Here is an 18242-nt window from a genome sequence, read left to right on the forward strand (position 1 = left end):
CACACTGGTGTGCAGTGAATATAAAACAAACATAACCCAAAGCTGCTGGACATACAGTAAGCCTTTGGTTCCCTCTGGCTTTCTAGCTCCCACACAGCTTATTCAAGAGCTGCATAAAATCACTCTGCCTGATTCCTGTGCTGCACTACGCAGACATGGAACAAACCAGCTATTAAAAAAAGCTTTATGTGCACTTTGCAATGCTCTTCAGCATGAGTATAACCCTTAACTGCTCGTATACTTCAGTAAGCTGATCACACATGCAACGTGCCCTCAGAGGGATGGTGTGAAGGGTAGGTAGGTGTTCTGGTTTGCATCTCTCAGCTCTCTGCAAAGCCAAGTCTTGCACACATATGCCTTACTGTCCCAGGGAACCGGTCAATAAAACAGGCTTTCTGCCAGAAACTTTCCATCTAGCTTTACTTAATGAAGCGATCAGCAGCTGACATCACGATTTGTGAGTTAAACCCATTTAATTCAACAGCACCATTTCCAAAGGGAAAGGGCCAGGCCTCCTGAATCACTAATATTTACAATCCCGGATTTTCCTATCAACACCAAATGGCAGATTCTAGAACCACATTTCCCCCTCTTCAGAAATATCCTGCAGACCCCAAGTGCTGGCAGCATTGCTCAGACTTGATGAGAATTCCTCAGTCTATAGCAACACAACCCATTCCTGCTGGATCCAGCTGAGATCTGGTCAAGGAAAGGGAATTAGAAGAGCTGACGAGTTATTATTAGTTATACAACTTGTGTTATATTAAATCCCTATCACTGAGCTACCAGCTTAAATACTAACATGCCTCATTATTGCATACTCTCTGACAGTGCAACACTGTCTTAGCTATAGGGGTATTAATTCTCTTTTATTCCTCTTTAGCAAAAACCTTTCCTAAGGAATAAATGCTCCTGCTCTCATACAGGAGGTCTGGAGCACAGTGTACACTTGGAAAACCTGCTTTGTTTAGATAGGTCATGCCAAACTCATGACCTAACTACCAGACCATCTTTTTTCAGCTCCCCAAACTACCAAACTGATGCAGTACATTTGATTTGTGCAGTGATGCTGACTGACAGCAGCTGAACATCTGTTTTGCCAGCTGCATTTTTGTGTGGGCTAGCAATATCTGCTTGCTCCAATACAAACAGAACAATTATACACAGCTCTGAGTGTACTGGAGTCCTCCATCTCCTAGAAGAAATGAGAGAACTGAGATGAAACATCAGCGCCTCATACCTCCAGTTTTTGTGCTTTAAGTCAAACTGCAGTTTGGTCAGTGACACAAATATTCCAAATAAGAAAGCAGGAATTACTCAGATGACCAAGGCTTTTGGTATTTGAACCCCTCCCATTATTTAATGACAATCATGTCTGAGAGGAATGGAAACACAAATCTCCTGCTGGGATTTTATTATTGCTATGCTTCTCTTGTTGTTGCCTTACCATATTGGAAGTCAGCTCCATTTCTGGCTCCTTCTCCACAATAACCTGAGACTTGCTGATACTCCACTCCTTCCGCTTCAGTTTGCAAATCCTGTTATCACCATCTTCTTTCATGGGCAATTCCTCAGCTCTGGAAGCTGTTGATATTCTTCTCTCCAAAAGAGGCTCCAGAATAGATCTTCAGCCCACCCCAAAGGAGTGAAAAAACACAAAATATTACTCCATCATCAGATATTTTGTGTGTTGTCAAAAAGCCATTATCTCTTCTTTTGCAGAACAGGTTACCACGAAAAACTGAACCAGGACCATGGAAACAAAACCATTCTAGCAAAGCCATATCCCCATGCAAAGGCTGACTACTCACCCATCTGAACCTGGTCTAGAGGAAGTGCTATCAGATGATGTGGAAGATGTAGAGACCACAGAAGAGGCCACAGATGTGACTGAGAGCCGTCTCAGCGTGGAAGACATGATGTAGGGCAACACGACAGAACCTGACCTGCTTGGTTTCCTTTCAGTCAGAGAGGGAGGCTGCAGAGAAACATGACAAATCACACAGTGTGAATCCAGAAGCTGTATGGGCAGAGTTGTGTTTCTTTGAGGCAAAGCATCAAACTATGCTTACCAAAGTTATTACACCGTATTGCTTCTCCACCTTCTTCTTCAGCTCTCTGAAGCAGGCTGTCAGTCTGTCATGCAGGGGCTTCAGCTGCTCCGTCAGCTTCTCACCATGGATTCTTATTCCCTCTGCTAACAATGGCATCTGAGAGGAGGAACAACATAAAGATGTGAAAAGGCAAATCTGATCTCCTGCTCTAGCAAATAATCTTCTATGCATATCATACACCTCATATACAAGCAAAGAACATGAATCAGTATGTTTTAAGTTTGCAGAGGGAAAAAAAGCAATCAGAGTATCCAGTTACTGACTCATAACTTGTGATACTACAATAACATGACCACCTATTTGAATTGGGTGTGTGTGTTACCAAGAAATATGAACCCTATCTATAAATATAGAGATTGCTCTCACAGTATCTAGTTGTATTTTCTCTCCCAAAAAATGATGCTGGAAAAACACCTGCACTCAACACAGTGCATCTCTATCTTTGCCAATGTGATACCTGTAGAGCAATCAGTTGCTTGAGCAGTTCAATTTTATCTTGATCATCAGGATGCTCTTGAAGATATTTCTCTGTGAAAAAGGCCTGAAACAAAGGGAGAAGATGATTTAGACACGATGCTGTTTGCAGAGCATGCTCTTCAATGAAGATTTCATTATACTGTCAGTGAAAATTGATAGGTTACAAAACTCTACTGGTATTGGCTTGAATAATCAAAGCTATATTACTTGTCACCTACATGCAAGCAGCAGAATCAGTCTCAGTGTTCTCACTTTGTTTTTAGCACTCAATGACCTACAGCAAACAAAGATATGCAAATAACTGGAGTCTCAGAAAGGTGAACAGACCATCTGTTGCCTATGGATTCCTTGAGATTTAAGTCCTGAAGTACAACGCTTTTACATGGGATTTGCTACAAAGAGTCAACAGAAATAAGACTGCTGAGATTCTAACTTGTAGTTTAGGACCCTCAGTCCACACTTCCCACGTATTTACTTTCAGACCAACAGAATACAGATTGTGGATTGGTTTAAAAGCTGAACAAACACATATAGACTTCCCTGGACCGAAATCCCACAACTGTGCCAATTCACACTATGTGCCACAGAGCATCGCATTGAAATGTATCACAATTCCCAGTCAGAAGAATTTCATTTTTCTTTTCCTAGAAAAAAATCCCTGATCATTTTTCACTTGGTTTCAAAACACCTTCTCTCATCTATTTCAGCCTTTGCATCTGTTTAAGTTCTGCACTCCATTAACTGGACTGCATGCACAAGTGTTTATAGGCCAAGAGGTAGGATTCAGCAAAGGACTGATGTCAAGAGGAGGTGAGCCCATGGAAGGAGTGTTGGGTAGGTCCCAATGGATTTTTCTTGAAAGTGTTCAATTATTGCAAGAAGGCACATGTTAAAAATGCAGACTTTGGGTTTTGGCTACAATGAAAACAATTAAAACTTCAGTTTTTTAGCCGCCCACAAAAGCCAAATGTTCTGCAGTGGTCTCCAGTTGAAATAGGAAAATGTGAACCAGAAATGAGTATTTCCAGATGTGGTTACAGATACTTTGTGTTTCCTAGTTTTAACTGCTTTCCCACTTTCGTAATTCTAAACTTTATGTCAACCTTAATTCATGAAATGGGAGGATTCGGGGCCAAATTCACTGCTGGTGAAGTATGCAGCTCTAGTTATACCCCAGATATTCCAGACCTTCTCCTATTTAACTTTTTCACTTCATTTTGTGTGACTGCAACACGTTTGAGAAGAATTAAACATCTTTTAACGCCACCCATTCAGTTTAGTGAAATAAGCAATGCATTTCGTGCTTGGGAGACCATAGCTAAATATTGGGAATAAACAGCTAAAGTTAACATCACAGAAGGAAGGAACACACACCATGTCAACCGAATAACTGAATAAACATGGATAAGAAACACTCCTTTTCTTTCTTTTCTTTTTTGCCCTGAAATAAATGCTCTTTTCTGCAACACTGCAATGAGATATTATCTGCTGCCTTTCCACTCTGCATTAATGGAGAAATTTTAGCTATTTGGCTTCTGTTTCTGGGACCTGCACTGCTTGTTGGGTAAAGCACCTCACCACGATCCCACATCATTACCACCAATGTAAATATGGCCCCAAAGAGGGGGGCTACTCCTTAACTCTGTGGCATTACACACCACTACAACACACCACGCTTCACAATCCAGGCATCCATCACTGAGGAAGTCAAACTGAGCTACAGATAAATGTGAGAAAGACCTTTTCATAGTTGGTGTATCCCCCCATGACCGCCGGGTCCACAATCCCATTGAGGAGCATGGAGAGGGGATGCACAGGAAGGCTCCGGTCCCAGACATGCTGTTGGACAATGTTGCTTATTTTCTCATTGGTGAGCTCCATCGTTTCTATGGCGTTCTCCAATGGGCTGATCTCTTCCTGGGAGAAAGCAGGAGAAGACAAATTAATGGTGTGCCCTACCATCGGTAGGAGTCCTAAGTGTTGCAAGACTTCATTCTATGAAAGATTACAGTGGGTTAAAAACAACCCATAAGCAGAACTCACCGTTGAAATCTGTCTGACTTCAAACCACTTGAGGATGCCTGGAAATGAATACGCTGTCGTGTAGGTTGTCCTTTCTATCCACATAGTCTAGAAGGAAAAAATTACAAGATGTAAAGAAAACATTGGTCTTGCAATTCAATCCTCTTATGCACTAGAGCATAGAACACGGGCTTTCAGCACTCAGCTGTCAGGATTTACACCATGAGGTTCATTTTCATTGACTGGGATGGAACCTGGTGGTTTTACTAACAAACAGTATCAGCATAGGCAGCAGAATGCAGTTGCCTTCCACATAAACCTCTACTAGGGGTACAATTATGGTACATTTAGCCAGAGTTGCATGCAATATGCCCAACCACTACATGTGAGCCAGATAATGCCTCAGTGAGGAAACATGGTATTAAACAGCACCCAAAGCTCAGTCTCCACTGCACATCTTAAAAGCTGGACTGAAGTTGAGCTGATCATTCATAGTCAAATGCTGGCCTCCTTAAGGACAGCTACATCACCTGCAGGCAATAGCAGGCACCAGACCACACTGTAGAACTGGATCCTACATCAAGAATTTGAGCACAGGCACAGAATACCTCAGTATATCACATTATCTCTGCTTTAAAACTGCAACAAATGTGAAGTGTAGCCCTTTGTCCCTCCAACATCTTAATATCCAACCCCCATTGCCACAGGTGAAAGAAAAATGGTTAGAGTGCTGTTCAAAACACCACTGGCAGAATAAGCAAAGGCACAAAACAGTTCACATATAGCACAGGCAACTGGGGGCAGCTGGCACTAAAACTGAAGGACTCACAGCAAATTCATTTTCTGGATCCTTTTCCCCTTTTCTGAATGGTCGTGAATGTGTGAACTGTTGTACCTCATTTGCTCTGTAGTAGCTACAAAGAAGCAGAGACAAGAGTGAGTTTTCTCACCATCCATCTTCCTCACATTCCCTGTTTTTCTGTTGCCCCCCAGAAATAATTTAGTGGACCAGCATACAAATACATGAGACAAAAAAGACACTCTGACTACACTGAGAAAAACATAGAGGAAATGTTGAGAGAAAAAGGAAAACAAATTACTTTAAGATCTGCTCAGGAACAGGTTTGTCTTTGTAATTAGGTGGCAGGTTCATCACAGGCTTCACTATAAAGCACTGCACATCTGAGATGCTACAGTTAAGGATGAAAAACTAGGAATTCTTTTGGGAAAAGAGAAGAAGGGGGAAAAAAAGTTCCCTGTTTTTATCAAACATCAGATTTCTCAACCATTCCCTATGCTCTTGTCATGTCTGAAGAGAAATATTTAGTGCTGATCAACAACAGAAATTATATTGCTTGTTGTGGTCTGTATGCTACCCATGAACTAAAAAGCCCTGAAAGATAAGGGCTAAATGAATGCTTCCAACTACTTACATTCCCCTGGTGAAATACATCCCCAGGATGCTAAAGATTTCAACCTCAGGGACAGGAAAACAGGATTATGTACGAGGTTCTGTAATGAATGCATCCATCTATTCCCTCTACCTGCCCAATTATTTGTCATATTCTTCCAGGACAATGAAAATGCTGCCCATGCAATTTCTAGATCAATAAAGCTAGTTGTTTTTAACACTTATACCATCTTCACCTTTTACATCTGTGAACCTCAACAGAAATTCAAGACAAATTAGTAACAGGATCCCCAAGCACAATGTTATTCCTGCAATATTCTGTTTAAAGGACTGCACTGAAGGCTTTATGTAAGCAAAAACCTGTATGGAAAAGTGAAATACAGACAGGTTGGCTCACATTAATAGACCATTTCTGTGAGTCACCTGCCAATCCTACTCTGAAGTGGCAATGTTTTACTGGTGGGTAGGGCAGCCCCTCACATCCTTTACCATATAGAAATATCCATGGTGGAATATACTGAAAGCAAAGACAAGGTCATTCTGCCCACTTTGAAGAGCCAGATGGATACCTGCCAAGCCTGACCCAAAACCACACAGCTACAGTTGATCAAGTACTGAGCCCAAGCTAATATACTCCTTCTCTCAGGAGAGCTTATTAGCTTGGGCTTTGTGCCATTGCTCAGCATTCTATACAGCTTCTATCTCCAAACTAGTGGAAGAGCAGCCAGTTTGTGTGTGTAGGCACTCCCTGAGATGGTGTACAGTTTAATTAGCTCCAGTACACTGTTATGAAACAACCAAAGGAAGCACAGGGCATTATATCATACAAGAGCAGGGCAACAGATTACAAGAAAAAGTGAAAAAGAGCCCAAGACCAAGAAGCCTTCCAGTATAAAACCAAACAAACATGAAATTAAAACAAACTACAGAACAGTCAAGCTCTGCCTAATAGAACAGCAATTTGGGCACTCAAACCTCTCATCTTTTCAGATGGTGTTTGTAAGAGTCCGAGAAGAAACTGTACCACATCCAAGCTATGCAGCTGCTCCCCTTTATAACAGGGCTATGCCAAAGACCCGGAACCAAACACCCCCAACTTTTGGAAGAGTTCAGATCTGGATCCAAATTTTGCAGTTCAGGTTCATCTCGAGCCAAAACCATTAGAAACAAACACAAACAGATGCAAAGGAAGTAGCTGAAACAAAGCAGCAACAGAGAAGGCATTTTTTGATACCAAGTTTGGTCTTGAATGAATTTTAATTTCCTATGTGGATTGTGTGCTTGGCAGGCTTAGTGCGAGGGAAGCATCTGGTATCACTGCTTGAGCTGTGCCTTTGTACACAGACTTTTAAGGCCAAAGAAGACCATCAGATTCTCTTCTCTGGCCTGTACAACACAAGCCAGAATCCCAGCAGAGCTTGGTGTTCACTAACATGTGTCTTCCAGGAGCATATCTGGCATAGAGCAGAAGTTATAAACAGAAGAGTTTGAAGCACCTTCACTCAATTGCACTTGGGCATTGATCTGCTCCTTACTAATCCTACAATCCCTGGAAGGAGACAGATCTTGAGTGTGTCAAAGCATTTTAGAACCAAAAGATACACTGTTTAGGAGAAGATTTGATCTCTTCTCCTGGAGGGGCAGTGCTGGTCATTTTCTCAGCACTGGGAAACTGGGTGAGGAGCTTCAGGTTGAAGTCTTCCCTTCGTTCATACTCCTTGCCACGGTAGATAAAAATCTTGTTCTGTAGGCAGCAGGAAAAAAACACCAAAGAATTAACATCAAAAGCACTGAGAAGGAGCTTTCCAAACACATATTGAGTAGTGCCACAGGTTTACATGAAAGATTTCCTCCTAGTTTAACAGTCAGGACACGTGAGAGAATAAACACAGGTTAGACTGGAAACACAGCAGCTCACATGAGCAAAGCACTGCCATGGCATCCTCATATTTGCCTAGAATGTCAATATTCCACACACCAGTGTTATGGAATACGCTCATGCTTTCTAGCAATTCTGCTTTATCCCATTTGCTTTGAACTGTTGCATACTTTTCCATAATGTATACTGAGCACAGTTGCCATTGGTAACCCACAACACCCATAGCTCACAATAAACAGTGCTATTGTTCCAGGCTTATTCCATTTACCCATCAGGAGGTTTCAACAGTATGCCTGACTGATGGACAGACTGCCTTACTGACAGCCATTGGGTGTTCGTTCATTCAGGCATGCTTGGGCACACAGCATAATGTGTTTTATGGAGTGCTCATTTACCTCCATGCCTTAAATTACACTTGCAGGCTTGCTATCGGATAGCAAAACATCTTTGGGGTACCCTACACAGACAGCAAAGACACAGAAACTGATTTCAAAGGGTAGGACTCAGCAGTGGGATTATCTATCCATCCTTAGCAAAAGCCATTGTGTGATTGCCATCTTCTGGTACAAGACAACTGAAGGACCTATCTGTGAGTTCTACACCTGGTTCTCTCCAGCTACCCCAAATGAAACGACCAGCCATTTCCAAGCTGGAAAAGTAAACATTCCCTGATTTTAAATAATAGTTAGGAAAAAGTTCTAGTATGCTGCACCCTGCCCATCTGACTCACTTGGCTGGGTTCTCCTGTTACGGTTAGCACACATCCAACAGTGCTCAGCAGGAACCTCAAACAGGAAGCATCTCTGCATTCTAATTCTTCTGCGTGGGTCCACACTCTCACTAATGAGCTTGAGCAATGCAATGAGCCCTGCCCTTAAAATGAAGTTCAGACTAAAAAGAGATGGGTAAGCTCTTTACAAGCTGCACATTTTCTAACAACAACAATAATTCTGCAGTAGTTTATAGGGTACTAATACCAAAGGTAGATTCTGTTTAAGCTCATATGAAAACACAACAACAACCTAACAAACCCAACTGCACTACAGTAACTTAAATAACAGCTAATACAAAACTTTAATAACTGTTAATACAAAAAAATAATCAGACTCTAACTTGTCTTTTTTTCTATGCTGAAAAGTTTTGATGTACTGCAGGGATTCCTATCTCTCAGTAGCATTCAAAGGACAAAAAGAGTTTGGCAACTGAGTCTTCCTGAGGGCTCTAGAAGTTCCGGATTTTAGGGTACCTACTACTGCAGATGTTGGGTACCAAACAACTCTTACCCGGAGGAAAGAGGGGAAACCCTGACCGTAGTATCCAACTGCAAAGTACTCTGGTTGAGGTCTCATTGCTTTCATAATGTTTTCATAAAAAGTAGCTCGTTTTTTCTGAAAAAGAAAAGTCAGCATTTTCACTTCAGAGCGCTCAATGATGTTACCAGACCGCAGCTCACATTCCCAGTGACAAGTGCTGATCTATCAGCTCTCCCCTACAGAGTATTTTCGACCATTTCTTTTTCGCTTTATAGACAATATTTATCCGTTTACTTGGTTAAATATTTGGTCTGCCTGAGCCAGAATCAACTCCATCTCCTGGTCTGCAGAACAGTGCCGTGTTTTTTTGGGATTCCAGAAGAATACTTGAAATCTTTCACTACAAATTAAAAGTAAACACATCCCAAAGCTGAGCAGACACAAATGGTGACAAATGTCAGAGAACTGGCACAAATTATACTGGGCAGATGATTCTCATATGAAAGGACATAAAGACCATCTGGTTACATTCTTAGTGATTAAAAAAAAAAGTCATTTAGAACCAAGGCCATTCTATAGGTCTGCGTTGATGCACAGCAATTTTACAGCAGGAATGACAAGGTGATGAATTTATGGAGCCTGATAACACGCTATGCAAATGTTAGCTTATTTGATTAACATTAAGGACACTAAACACCTTCACACAATACTGTCATGCTAATTGCAAGGTCAAAAGCACACACACTTAAAGACAAAAATTAGGAAAATATTGTTCTAATAGCCCCTATGGTTTTGTAGAGGGGTTAACACGTTAGTTTGTTTTCAACATAATTCTATCTGGGGCTTATCCTGCTCAATGATATTATTTTAAGCAGTTAGCAGCCTGCAAAACATATAGAGAAAAATCCTTACCAAGACGTTACTGAGTCCCTCGTAATCGAAAACCTTGTTTTCATACATGTCAGCCAACTCTTTGCTTAGCTGAATGGCTTTTTCCCACATCTCCAAGTAAGATGAAGGGAAGGAAGTTAGGGAAGAAGAGCACAAAGAAGCAGTTAAAAGCATTCATCACCACAGGCAGGTCACACAAAAAATTCAGCTTTTTTTATTTCATGCAGTAGCTTAATGCACAACCACTGTTCTCTTAGATTGCGTGTTATACATCTTTTGCAATGACTGTCATAAGTCACACAGCCCCTCCTACCACCAAACCAAAAGCCACTAGCCAGGAAAAGAAAGAAAACCACTGGTATTTTTCTTATCTAGACAGTATTGAGAATAGGGCTAATTTTACAGATCATCAACTAAAAAGGGAGTGGGACTGAAACACGTCAAACAGGAGCCCTGCTCATGCTAATGCTTGGTATGTTTAATAGCCAGGCCTTAATAATCAAGGCTCTTTATTCCCCTTAGGAACAACTTCTGGCAGCTATTTTCATCAGTCTAAGTACCAGTGAACCCCTAAGAACACCAAAGAAACCTACTTTGCCCCTGTCGAAGAAGGAGATAATTTCTTGGTAGAGCTTCTCCTTGAGCTCCTGTTGTGAGTAGACATAGTAGCTGTCCCTCTGCAGCAGATGAGGGACACATGGCTTCTCAGACCACTAGAATAGAGGAAAACAGGCAAAGCTGAAAGAACTGGAATATGTGTAGATGAATAAATCTTTACATTGGACACACTAATCTACTGCATGGATGCACTCAAGACAAATCAGGCATCAATGCTAAGAGAGGACAAGAAAGTATGTAGTATCCACGTAGTATCCACGACCAGTGGAAACCAGCTTATGCAAAACTACTTTAAAAACAAATAGAAGAAGGAAAAAAAAGAGTGGATTCTTTATTATTCCTTTAAAACCCATCCTCTCGCAGAGGGAACTAAAGCTGTCTACAGTGCATTACCTGGAGCAGCTCTGCATGGAGAAGGAGAGTATATGCAGCCTCGGTGAAGTTCTCACAGTCTGTGTGCAGGTCCCGGAGTTTATACAGGTATCTATATGAACGAAAAGCAATTGTTAACTTATGTGATGGGCTGCTGTATCAGTGTGATGAAAAACAAGGGAAGCAAAGGCTTCTGTTCAGGTCTATGGAAGGAATCATCCTACCTGATATAAATGTCCTCTCGTTTCTTCTCTTTGTAAAAATTCTGCCAAAAGGTAGAAAAAGAAACAGTCCAACTAATGCAAACCACCATGGATTTGCATAATCATTGCTGGACAAGTAACTTAAGGATCAATCCAAGATATTACAAAGATGTTTGCTATCACTTTGCCCGCTAAGAAGTGTATTATGCCTCTCTTATCATAAGATGGGACTACAATTACCTCTAGTAAAAGGCTAATTTGACCAAAGGTACACAACTACTCTTCACAGTGGAGCAGGGAATTAAGTCCACATCTGCCAAACTACCAGCTAGCCATCTTTCTTGCCCATATATCAGGGCCTTGGGTTACCACATAAGCAAGGCTCAGACACATGATTTGCTTTTGGATTATATACCTATGTTTTATAGCTGCCAATAAGCAGTAGCCTGATGTGAGCCCATCACTACCCAAAATGAACAGAGAATATTATTTAAAATCCTAAAAAAATTCATTTCATGGCCTCTTATGATGTCTTTCTTCCTGAAGATCAACAAAGAAATTACTTTTCCAGTGAATTATTTTGCATGGCAAACTGAGGTCACCAAATTCATACCATGGCACCCAACCCACCCCAGGACAACACAAAAGCCAGGTCACTAAAGCAGCACCCACATCCAAACCCAGCCTCTGCCATACCAGCACATTGACAGTGCAGCTCATGCGGTTCTCCTTGCTTTCATCATGCATGATTGTTCTGTAGTCCAGCAGGTTCTCCAGCAAGCTGCTAACCAGCCAAGCAAACTTCTCCCCAGAAGCAGACAGATATTTATGCTTCCGACAGTGCTCCAACAGGCTGTAGACAAAATCCCATGAGATTAAAGGCAATACACCCAAGTCAGATACTCAAATCAGACAGGTCAAAGCTTTTCTTGTCCATCAAAATCAACCCTCATCCCTTCATTCAGGTTAATGATGAGGATGCTGAACAAGACCCAGCCCAACACCAACCCCTGGGGGACACCACTAGTTACAAGCTTCCAACTGGACTCTGAGCCACTGATTACATTAGGGTTTCTTTGCTTTAGAAAAATAGCTGGCTACACTGTAAACAAAGAGCCTCCATCTTCCCTATAAAACTCACAGTTTCTCCAGCAAAATCTTGTACTGTTCATCCCCTCGGCCGCCCTCAACTTCCTGGTCCAGTCTGGTTATTAACTCGTTTTCAAACTGAAAAGGCAAAAAAAACCTATTAAGTAGACAGCAGTTCCATAAGGCATGATCAGTAATGCTTCTCCCCCATTGATCAGCAGTTCAGTTTTGTTAGGAAGGAAAAGTAACTTTAGTGACCAGCTACAGAAGATAATGATGATTCACTCACCCTAAAGAAACTGCTCTACTACCACCAGTTAAGGGCCAGTCACCACTCTCTGATCATCGTAAAAGCTGTGATTGCTAATTAAATCAACTTCTCATGAAACTAAGCCCTTGTTCAGCCATGAAGATACACTCTGTTACATACCAGTAAGTCAAGTACTTAGTTTTAGCTATAACTTGATTACTGAGGTATAAAACATTCCTGTTCCAGAACATGAAGGATATCATAAATATTATATATACTGCTGGAACAGAAAATCCATGCCACATAAGCAGTTTCCTTCTACTGATTCCAAAAACCCTTGAGACCCTGGGGCCAACCATGCCAAACACTGAAGATCTCAAGGGAAGAAAGATCCCAATACACACAGTGAAGCTGGGGTCTGAACTGGACAGAGTTTGGTGCTTAGGGAAATGCACATCACATCTGACAATGACCTGAAATGCCAAGGTGGCTGCCTCTTGGATGGATGTCTCCTACCCATCTCCAGGGACAAGTCTGTGTACAGCATAACTAGAGGGTCCCCTGTCTGCTAGTTGAGATGTTAAAGGTCTGATATTCCCAGAGGAAAAATGGAAGAAAACGACCTTTGAAACTGCAGAGAAAAGTTAACTTTAGGACTGAAGAGAAGACCCTCTTTTTCTTCCTTCCTGTCTGGTGTTTTCTCAATAGAAATAAAAGGGAACTAGGAATTAGCACGGGGTTGGATTTGGGTCCCATTCCCTGCTCTGTCAAATTACTTAATAATTACTTCCAAAAACATTCAGCACTATGTGTTTGGTGGTGGCCTAGTTTAAACCATAAGAAAACTATTTGGTTTTGCTCAAATATTCTTGCCTAATGCACACTTAGAACATTTGCCCTTAACGTATGGGGCTCCCTTACCATATGAAAGTTTCTGTTCCCACTGAAGTTGTACTCGCACTGCATCATATCAAAGAAGATGGGAATAGTAGCTTTCCGTAGCTCAGGCTCTGGGACCAAAGTTACCTCCAGGATTGGCCCTACCATTGCTGGAATAAACTTTATTTTGTGGGGACCTGCAAGAAAGTCGATGTCAGATACATCCTAATGGAACGTGGTTGCTTGAAGTCATGTGATATATTGATATTCAAAGAAACTTTGTCCTCTTGAACAGCTGGATCTACATGTATTTCCCCACATTAAACACAAATAGCTTACATAAAGAAATAAACTATTAGAAATCCAGCTTAACGGCTTGAATGAAGATAATTCCTTAGATGGAACTCACCCAGATTATACCACATATCCCTTATTTTGAAGCCAATTTCCTTCCTCATGTCCCCATACCTAGAAAGAAGCAGAAGAAAAAAATACGAAGGGCTATTTATTGAAGTTACCTCTGCAAAGCTGATGCTTCTTAAAAATAAAAAGGTCTGGCAACTTTTGAAGTGTAAACTCACTTCTTGATAATTTTGCTGCGCTTGGCTTGTGAGAAGGTCTCCAGCTGGAGGGATTCGTGAGTGAGAAAGGCCACTGCCAAATGGAAATAGTTATTCCAGAGCTGTGGAAGAGAAACAAGTCCAAAATAGGAGAAGGCAAAGGAAAAGCACCAAACAAAACAATGGAGATACACAGGTCCAAATGCTGTGGGTCTCACAGTTCAGTTAACGAGGAAGGTTACCAACAAATAGCGCAGATGAGACTGTCTTGGCCAAAGCAGGCAAGCCAAGAACATAGCACAGAATCACAGAATGGCCTGGGTTGGAAGACCCCCAGCGACCCCCTACAGCAACTCAAAATCTACCACTACTTTTACCTTGGACTTTCCAACTTAATAAGTAACATCCCATAGGATTTTAACTAGTCAAGTACAGTTCAGCTTTAGCCAGCAGACCACTCAGCTTGACCTCAGAAGGTCAGTTACCTACAGCAGTTGCACTGTTTTATGCTCACTGCTAACCACTGTTCTGTAATTCAGAATGCAATGCACTCAGTTGACTCTACAGACGTTTTCCAATGGCAGCAGTGGGATTTGCTTGCTCCTCATGCCCTTTAGGAAACACTGATGTCCAAAAGAAAACCGAGAAATAACGGGACTATTACCTGGAGTTCAAAACTTGTTTGATCCAGGAAGAAGCGGTTGAGCACGGAGGTAAATTGATTCACTGCCCGGAGGAAAACCCTGAAAGAGGTAAAAATATCAAAGAAAAGGTGGCTTTTGAAAGAAAATAATAATGTTGTATTCTGGGTTTACACATCTCCTAAAGGTAAGCTCAGTAGAAAAGAGCACATGTCCCTAAATGAGATTTGGGAAGTACTATTATACTTCTTTTGCAGTATAGAGATGTCAAGGAGAAGCTGTTCCTCTGTTTCCAGCCTCGAATGGAGGCAGATGAAAAAACAGAACGTGTTTTGGCTCAGTGTGTATGAGCATGCAGTGTTGTTCTGGACAACAGCTCCTCCAGAGCTCAGCCTATCCTCACCACTGATGCATTCAAATAACTTGTCACCTCCATGTCCTCCTCCACACTGCACCCTTATGACAAACTCCATATCACAGGACAGAAATGAATCTGGGTTTACAGACCAACACGATGAACCTGTGACCATGGGAACCACCCTCCTTTCAGAAGCAACAAGACTCCAAATCAGTAACGTGACTTAAAACAGCAGCAACTACGTACCTGCTCTGCATCATATTCATGACCATCCAGTCAGATGCGTAGACATTTTTTCCAATTAAATCCTTAAACATGATGAATGTTTCCATCAGGAAGTCCTGTTGGAAAAATAAAAAGCACAGGTTGAAATGAGTAGCCTTTTTATTTGCATGAACATATAGGGAAATGTAAGTATTTGCAACTGCAGTGATTAACTACTCCATTGATAACCTATCAGTATATTTTACCTCCTAAGAAGGATCCCTTACAGCAGGAATATTATTCCAATAACTAAATTATTTCTGACATCACATCCATTCAATTGCAGAAGGAGATCAGGTTCTATGGAATTATTCCTGTTTAATTAAATCTACCTTTACTGTTCCAAATTAAGCCATGCTGTAATGAGTTCTGGTGCACAAGATGGATTGAACAGCAAAACCGACATTGGAGTACTTGTATCCAACAACAGCATAGCAGCCCTATGCAGTACCTTCTATCAAGATGGAAACCCAGAATGGAAACTCATTTCTCCAATTATTTAAGCCTAATTTCAGAAGTACTGTTAAGAAAAGGTAATAAACAAGAGCTTCAAACAGATGGTTTAGAATATTATCATAGAAAAGATGCATTTTGCACATTCTGCCCCCAACAAAGCCTGCACACCTGAAGTCTTTGGCAATGCAAGGATAAGAATAAAGGAGAAAGACAAGATGGGTGAAAGGAGATATATATATCAATAATATCGATCTCTCTGTATCGTGGTCTCTGCAGACAAAAAATGCTAACTGTGGGAATTTAAATAGATTCCAGTCTCTGCAAAGACAGCAGGTCAGCATTCAAAAATAGAGGGACACAAAGGTCACACGAGAAATCACCACCTTGCAAAGAAAACCACCCCAAAAAGATAATAATAGTTCTGTGAAGTTGAACAGCTTGCTCTACGGCAAGCAAGTTGAATATGATGAGAGAAATGGGCATTTGGTGCTGCCTCGCTGAAAACCCTCCAGGCATCGTTAAATCAAAGCTTGACTGAAAGGTCTGGATTTGTCCAGGGGCACCTTGAAGACATGAATTAACTCATAGCAGTATTAAACCAATCAAGTCATGATGCTACACCAGGGCTGAGAAGAACCAAAGCATAAAAGCCAACAACGAGCAACAAAAAGAAAGAAAAACAATTATTGCAATAGCAAAAATAATGCAACTTTGTGTTGGCATTATCACACGTTACCACAAATGCAGGCTTGCTTCTGTAGATTGAGATTTACAGGAATTATAAACTGGTATTTTGGATTGATATCTCTTTAAATGATGTTCATGCAGCTTTACTTATTACCCATATTCACCCTCCTGATACATTTCTGTATACAGAAACAGACAAGAAACATCCCGTTTGAGGCAGAAGATGCAGAGAGAAGGGTGAAACAAGATGCACCTTGATTTCTGATTTCTAACGAACCCTTCATAAAATACATTTACATAATATATTAAAAGCAGCTCTAAACCTATATGCTGAATGCTCCCTTTTGACTATCAGCCCTGTGGGTGCAGAAGTGACAGAAATGTGTGTGTCCTGTAGGTGGCTATGTTGCTCAATAGATTGCAAGCTATTCCAACTGCTCAGGGAACCAAAGGATCACCTTCCTCATCCAAAATGAATTACAGACCTTTTTGAGGGGGTTTTTGATGTATCTTTTACAGGAAGAACACAACTCCTGGCTCTTCCCCAGGCAGTATTTCAATAAGCAAGCACTTTAAGTTGCAAAATTAGGAGCACGAAGGCAAAACCTCAGAACAACTGCTGTGTTATGCTATGGAGAATTGAATAAATCCTGCTTTTGGTTCTGACTTTTCCTAGAGCAGTTTAGTCAGAATAGTTGGTTCTAAAGTGCTCAACCCCCCCCCCCCCCACCACCACCAAAATCAAAGCCTGATGTGTCCCCTGGTTTTATACCTAAAGTCTCTGAGAAGATGAATTGTACACAGCTTTTAACAGGGAAAGAACTATTTCCACCGCCACCCACTAAAGCAAGACAAAGCATTCCGGTTTAAATTAGAATTCAGTATTAGGGTTTTAGCTGTTATCCCATAGGACTTCATTAATAGAAGTCCTCCTTGTTTTCAGAAATTAATGCAGATACATTTTCAAAACTGCTGTCTTTCCTTTAGATGCACTTGAAAGCTTTCGGTCTCTTAATTAAACTGGGAAGTGGGATGAACTAGAAAGAAGTAGATAAAGAAACAATCAAAAAGACATACAGTGAGAGTGTCTTCATTCACTCTTTTGGTTCCTGACCTTCTACTTGCAGGGACATAAAAAGTTATTAAACATGTTTTTATCAATGCTACCAATGCTCCAGTTCAGGCTCCAGAGTCTCAGCAACATCCATCCCCATCCCCACACCCAACTGTCCACACCCAGCAAGGGTGATGTGAAAATATCCCCAGTGGTTGTGGCTCTAGGAACACAGAAGACATTGCTAATAAATGCACTCTCATCAGCCTAAACTGAATACAGTAACTTGAAATGACCTTTCAGAAGGAGAAAGTAATTCCTTATGGACTGAGCTAATCCCTTAGTCAAGCTGACTTACAATAATGTCCTGCCTGGTTTTGAAAGTATTTATGTAATGGTTGTAATGGTAGTCATTCATCTGCCTCAGGATGGCTGTCATGCAGGCCACAAAAATACCCTAGAATATGAAAAACAAAACATTTGATTACTTTTCTGTATTAAGCACCAAAGCTCAAAATGCAGCACGTGCCCTCAGGGTTCCACCCAGTCAAATATCACTAGGCACATATAGGTCCTGGCATTGTGGGTCTGTCTGCTTTCTCCTCTCCCCCATACCAGTTCAATACCTAATTCTTTTTCACCTGGGGGTTGCAGTCTGCAAGAAAAACATGTCCTCTAAACATCAGAATGAGTACTTTTATATATGTGTGTGTACATATATACACATATAAGTATACATATATATATATATATTTTTGTATCCC

At 41.2% G+C, this 18242-nt stretch overlaps 1 protein-coding gene across 4 annotated transcripts in view; it reads right to left on the minus strand.

Annotated features, from left to right (window-relative positions):
* The window catches only part of DOCK5 (dedicator of cytokinesis 5), a 61905-nt gene that overhangs the window by 7259 nt on the left and 36404 nt on the right, over positions 1 to 18242 (minus strand). For all 4 annotated transcript variants that reach the window (XM_015882883.2, XM_015882882.3, XM_085510150.1 and 1 more), the window contains exons 28-49: positions 17837 to 17935; positions 15264 to 15358; positions 14683 to 14761; positions 14040 to 14140; positions 13868 to 13926; positions 13501 to 13655; positions 12382 to 12467; positions 11937 to 12093; positions 11262 to 11302; positions 11059 to 11149; positions 10641 to 10760; positions 10069 to 10158; positions 9187 to 9291; positions 7627 to 7768; positions 5714 to 5795; positions 5443 to 5527; positions 4635 to 4721; positions 4332 to 4508; positions 2572 to 2655; positions 2073 to 2210; positions 1812 to 1978; positions 1448 to 1625 (exon numbers count right to left, since the gene is read on the minus strand). In XM_015882883.2, coding sequence (XP_015738369.2) covers positions 1448 to 1625; positions 1812 to 1978; positions 2073 to 2210; positions 2572 to 2655; positions 4332 to 4508; positions 4635 to 4721; positions 5443 to 5527; positions 5714 to 5795; positions 7627 to 7768; positions 9187 to 9291; positions 10069 to 10158; positions 10641 to 10760; positions 11059 to 11149; positions 11262 to 11302; positions 11937 to 12093; positions 12382 to 12467; positions 13501 to 13655; positions 13868 to 13926; positions 14040 to 14140; positions 14683 to 14761; positions 15264 to 15358; positions 17837 to 17935 — 2418 coding nt within the window. The remainder of the gene's footprint in view (positions 1 to 1447; positions 1626 to 1811; positions 1979 to 2072; positions 2211 to 2571; positions 2656 to 4331; positions 4509 to 4634; positions 4722 to 5442; positions 5528 to 5713; positions 5796 to 7626; positions 7769 to 9186; positions 9292 to 10068; positions 10159 to 10640; positions 10761 to 11058; positions 11150 to 11261; positions 11303 to 11936; positions 12094 to 12381; positions 12468 to 13500; positions 13656 to 13867; positions 13927 to 14039; positions 14141 to 14682; positions 14762 to 15263; positions 15359 to 17836; positions 17936 to 18242) is intronic.

Source organism: Coturnix japonica, chromosome 10, assembly GCF_054131305.1.
Source record: "Coturnix japonica strain WE chromosome 10, WE-NBRP24, whole genome shotgun sequence".
NCBI classification, from domain to species: domain Eukaryota; kingdom Metazoa; phylum Chordata; class Aves; order Galliformes; family Phasianidae; genus Coturnix; species Coturnix japonica.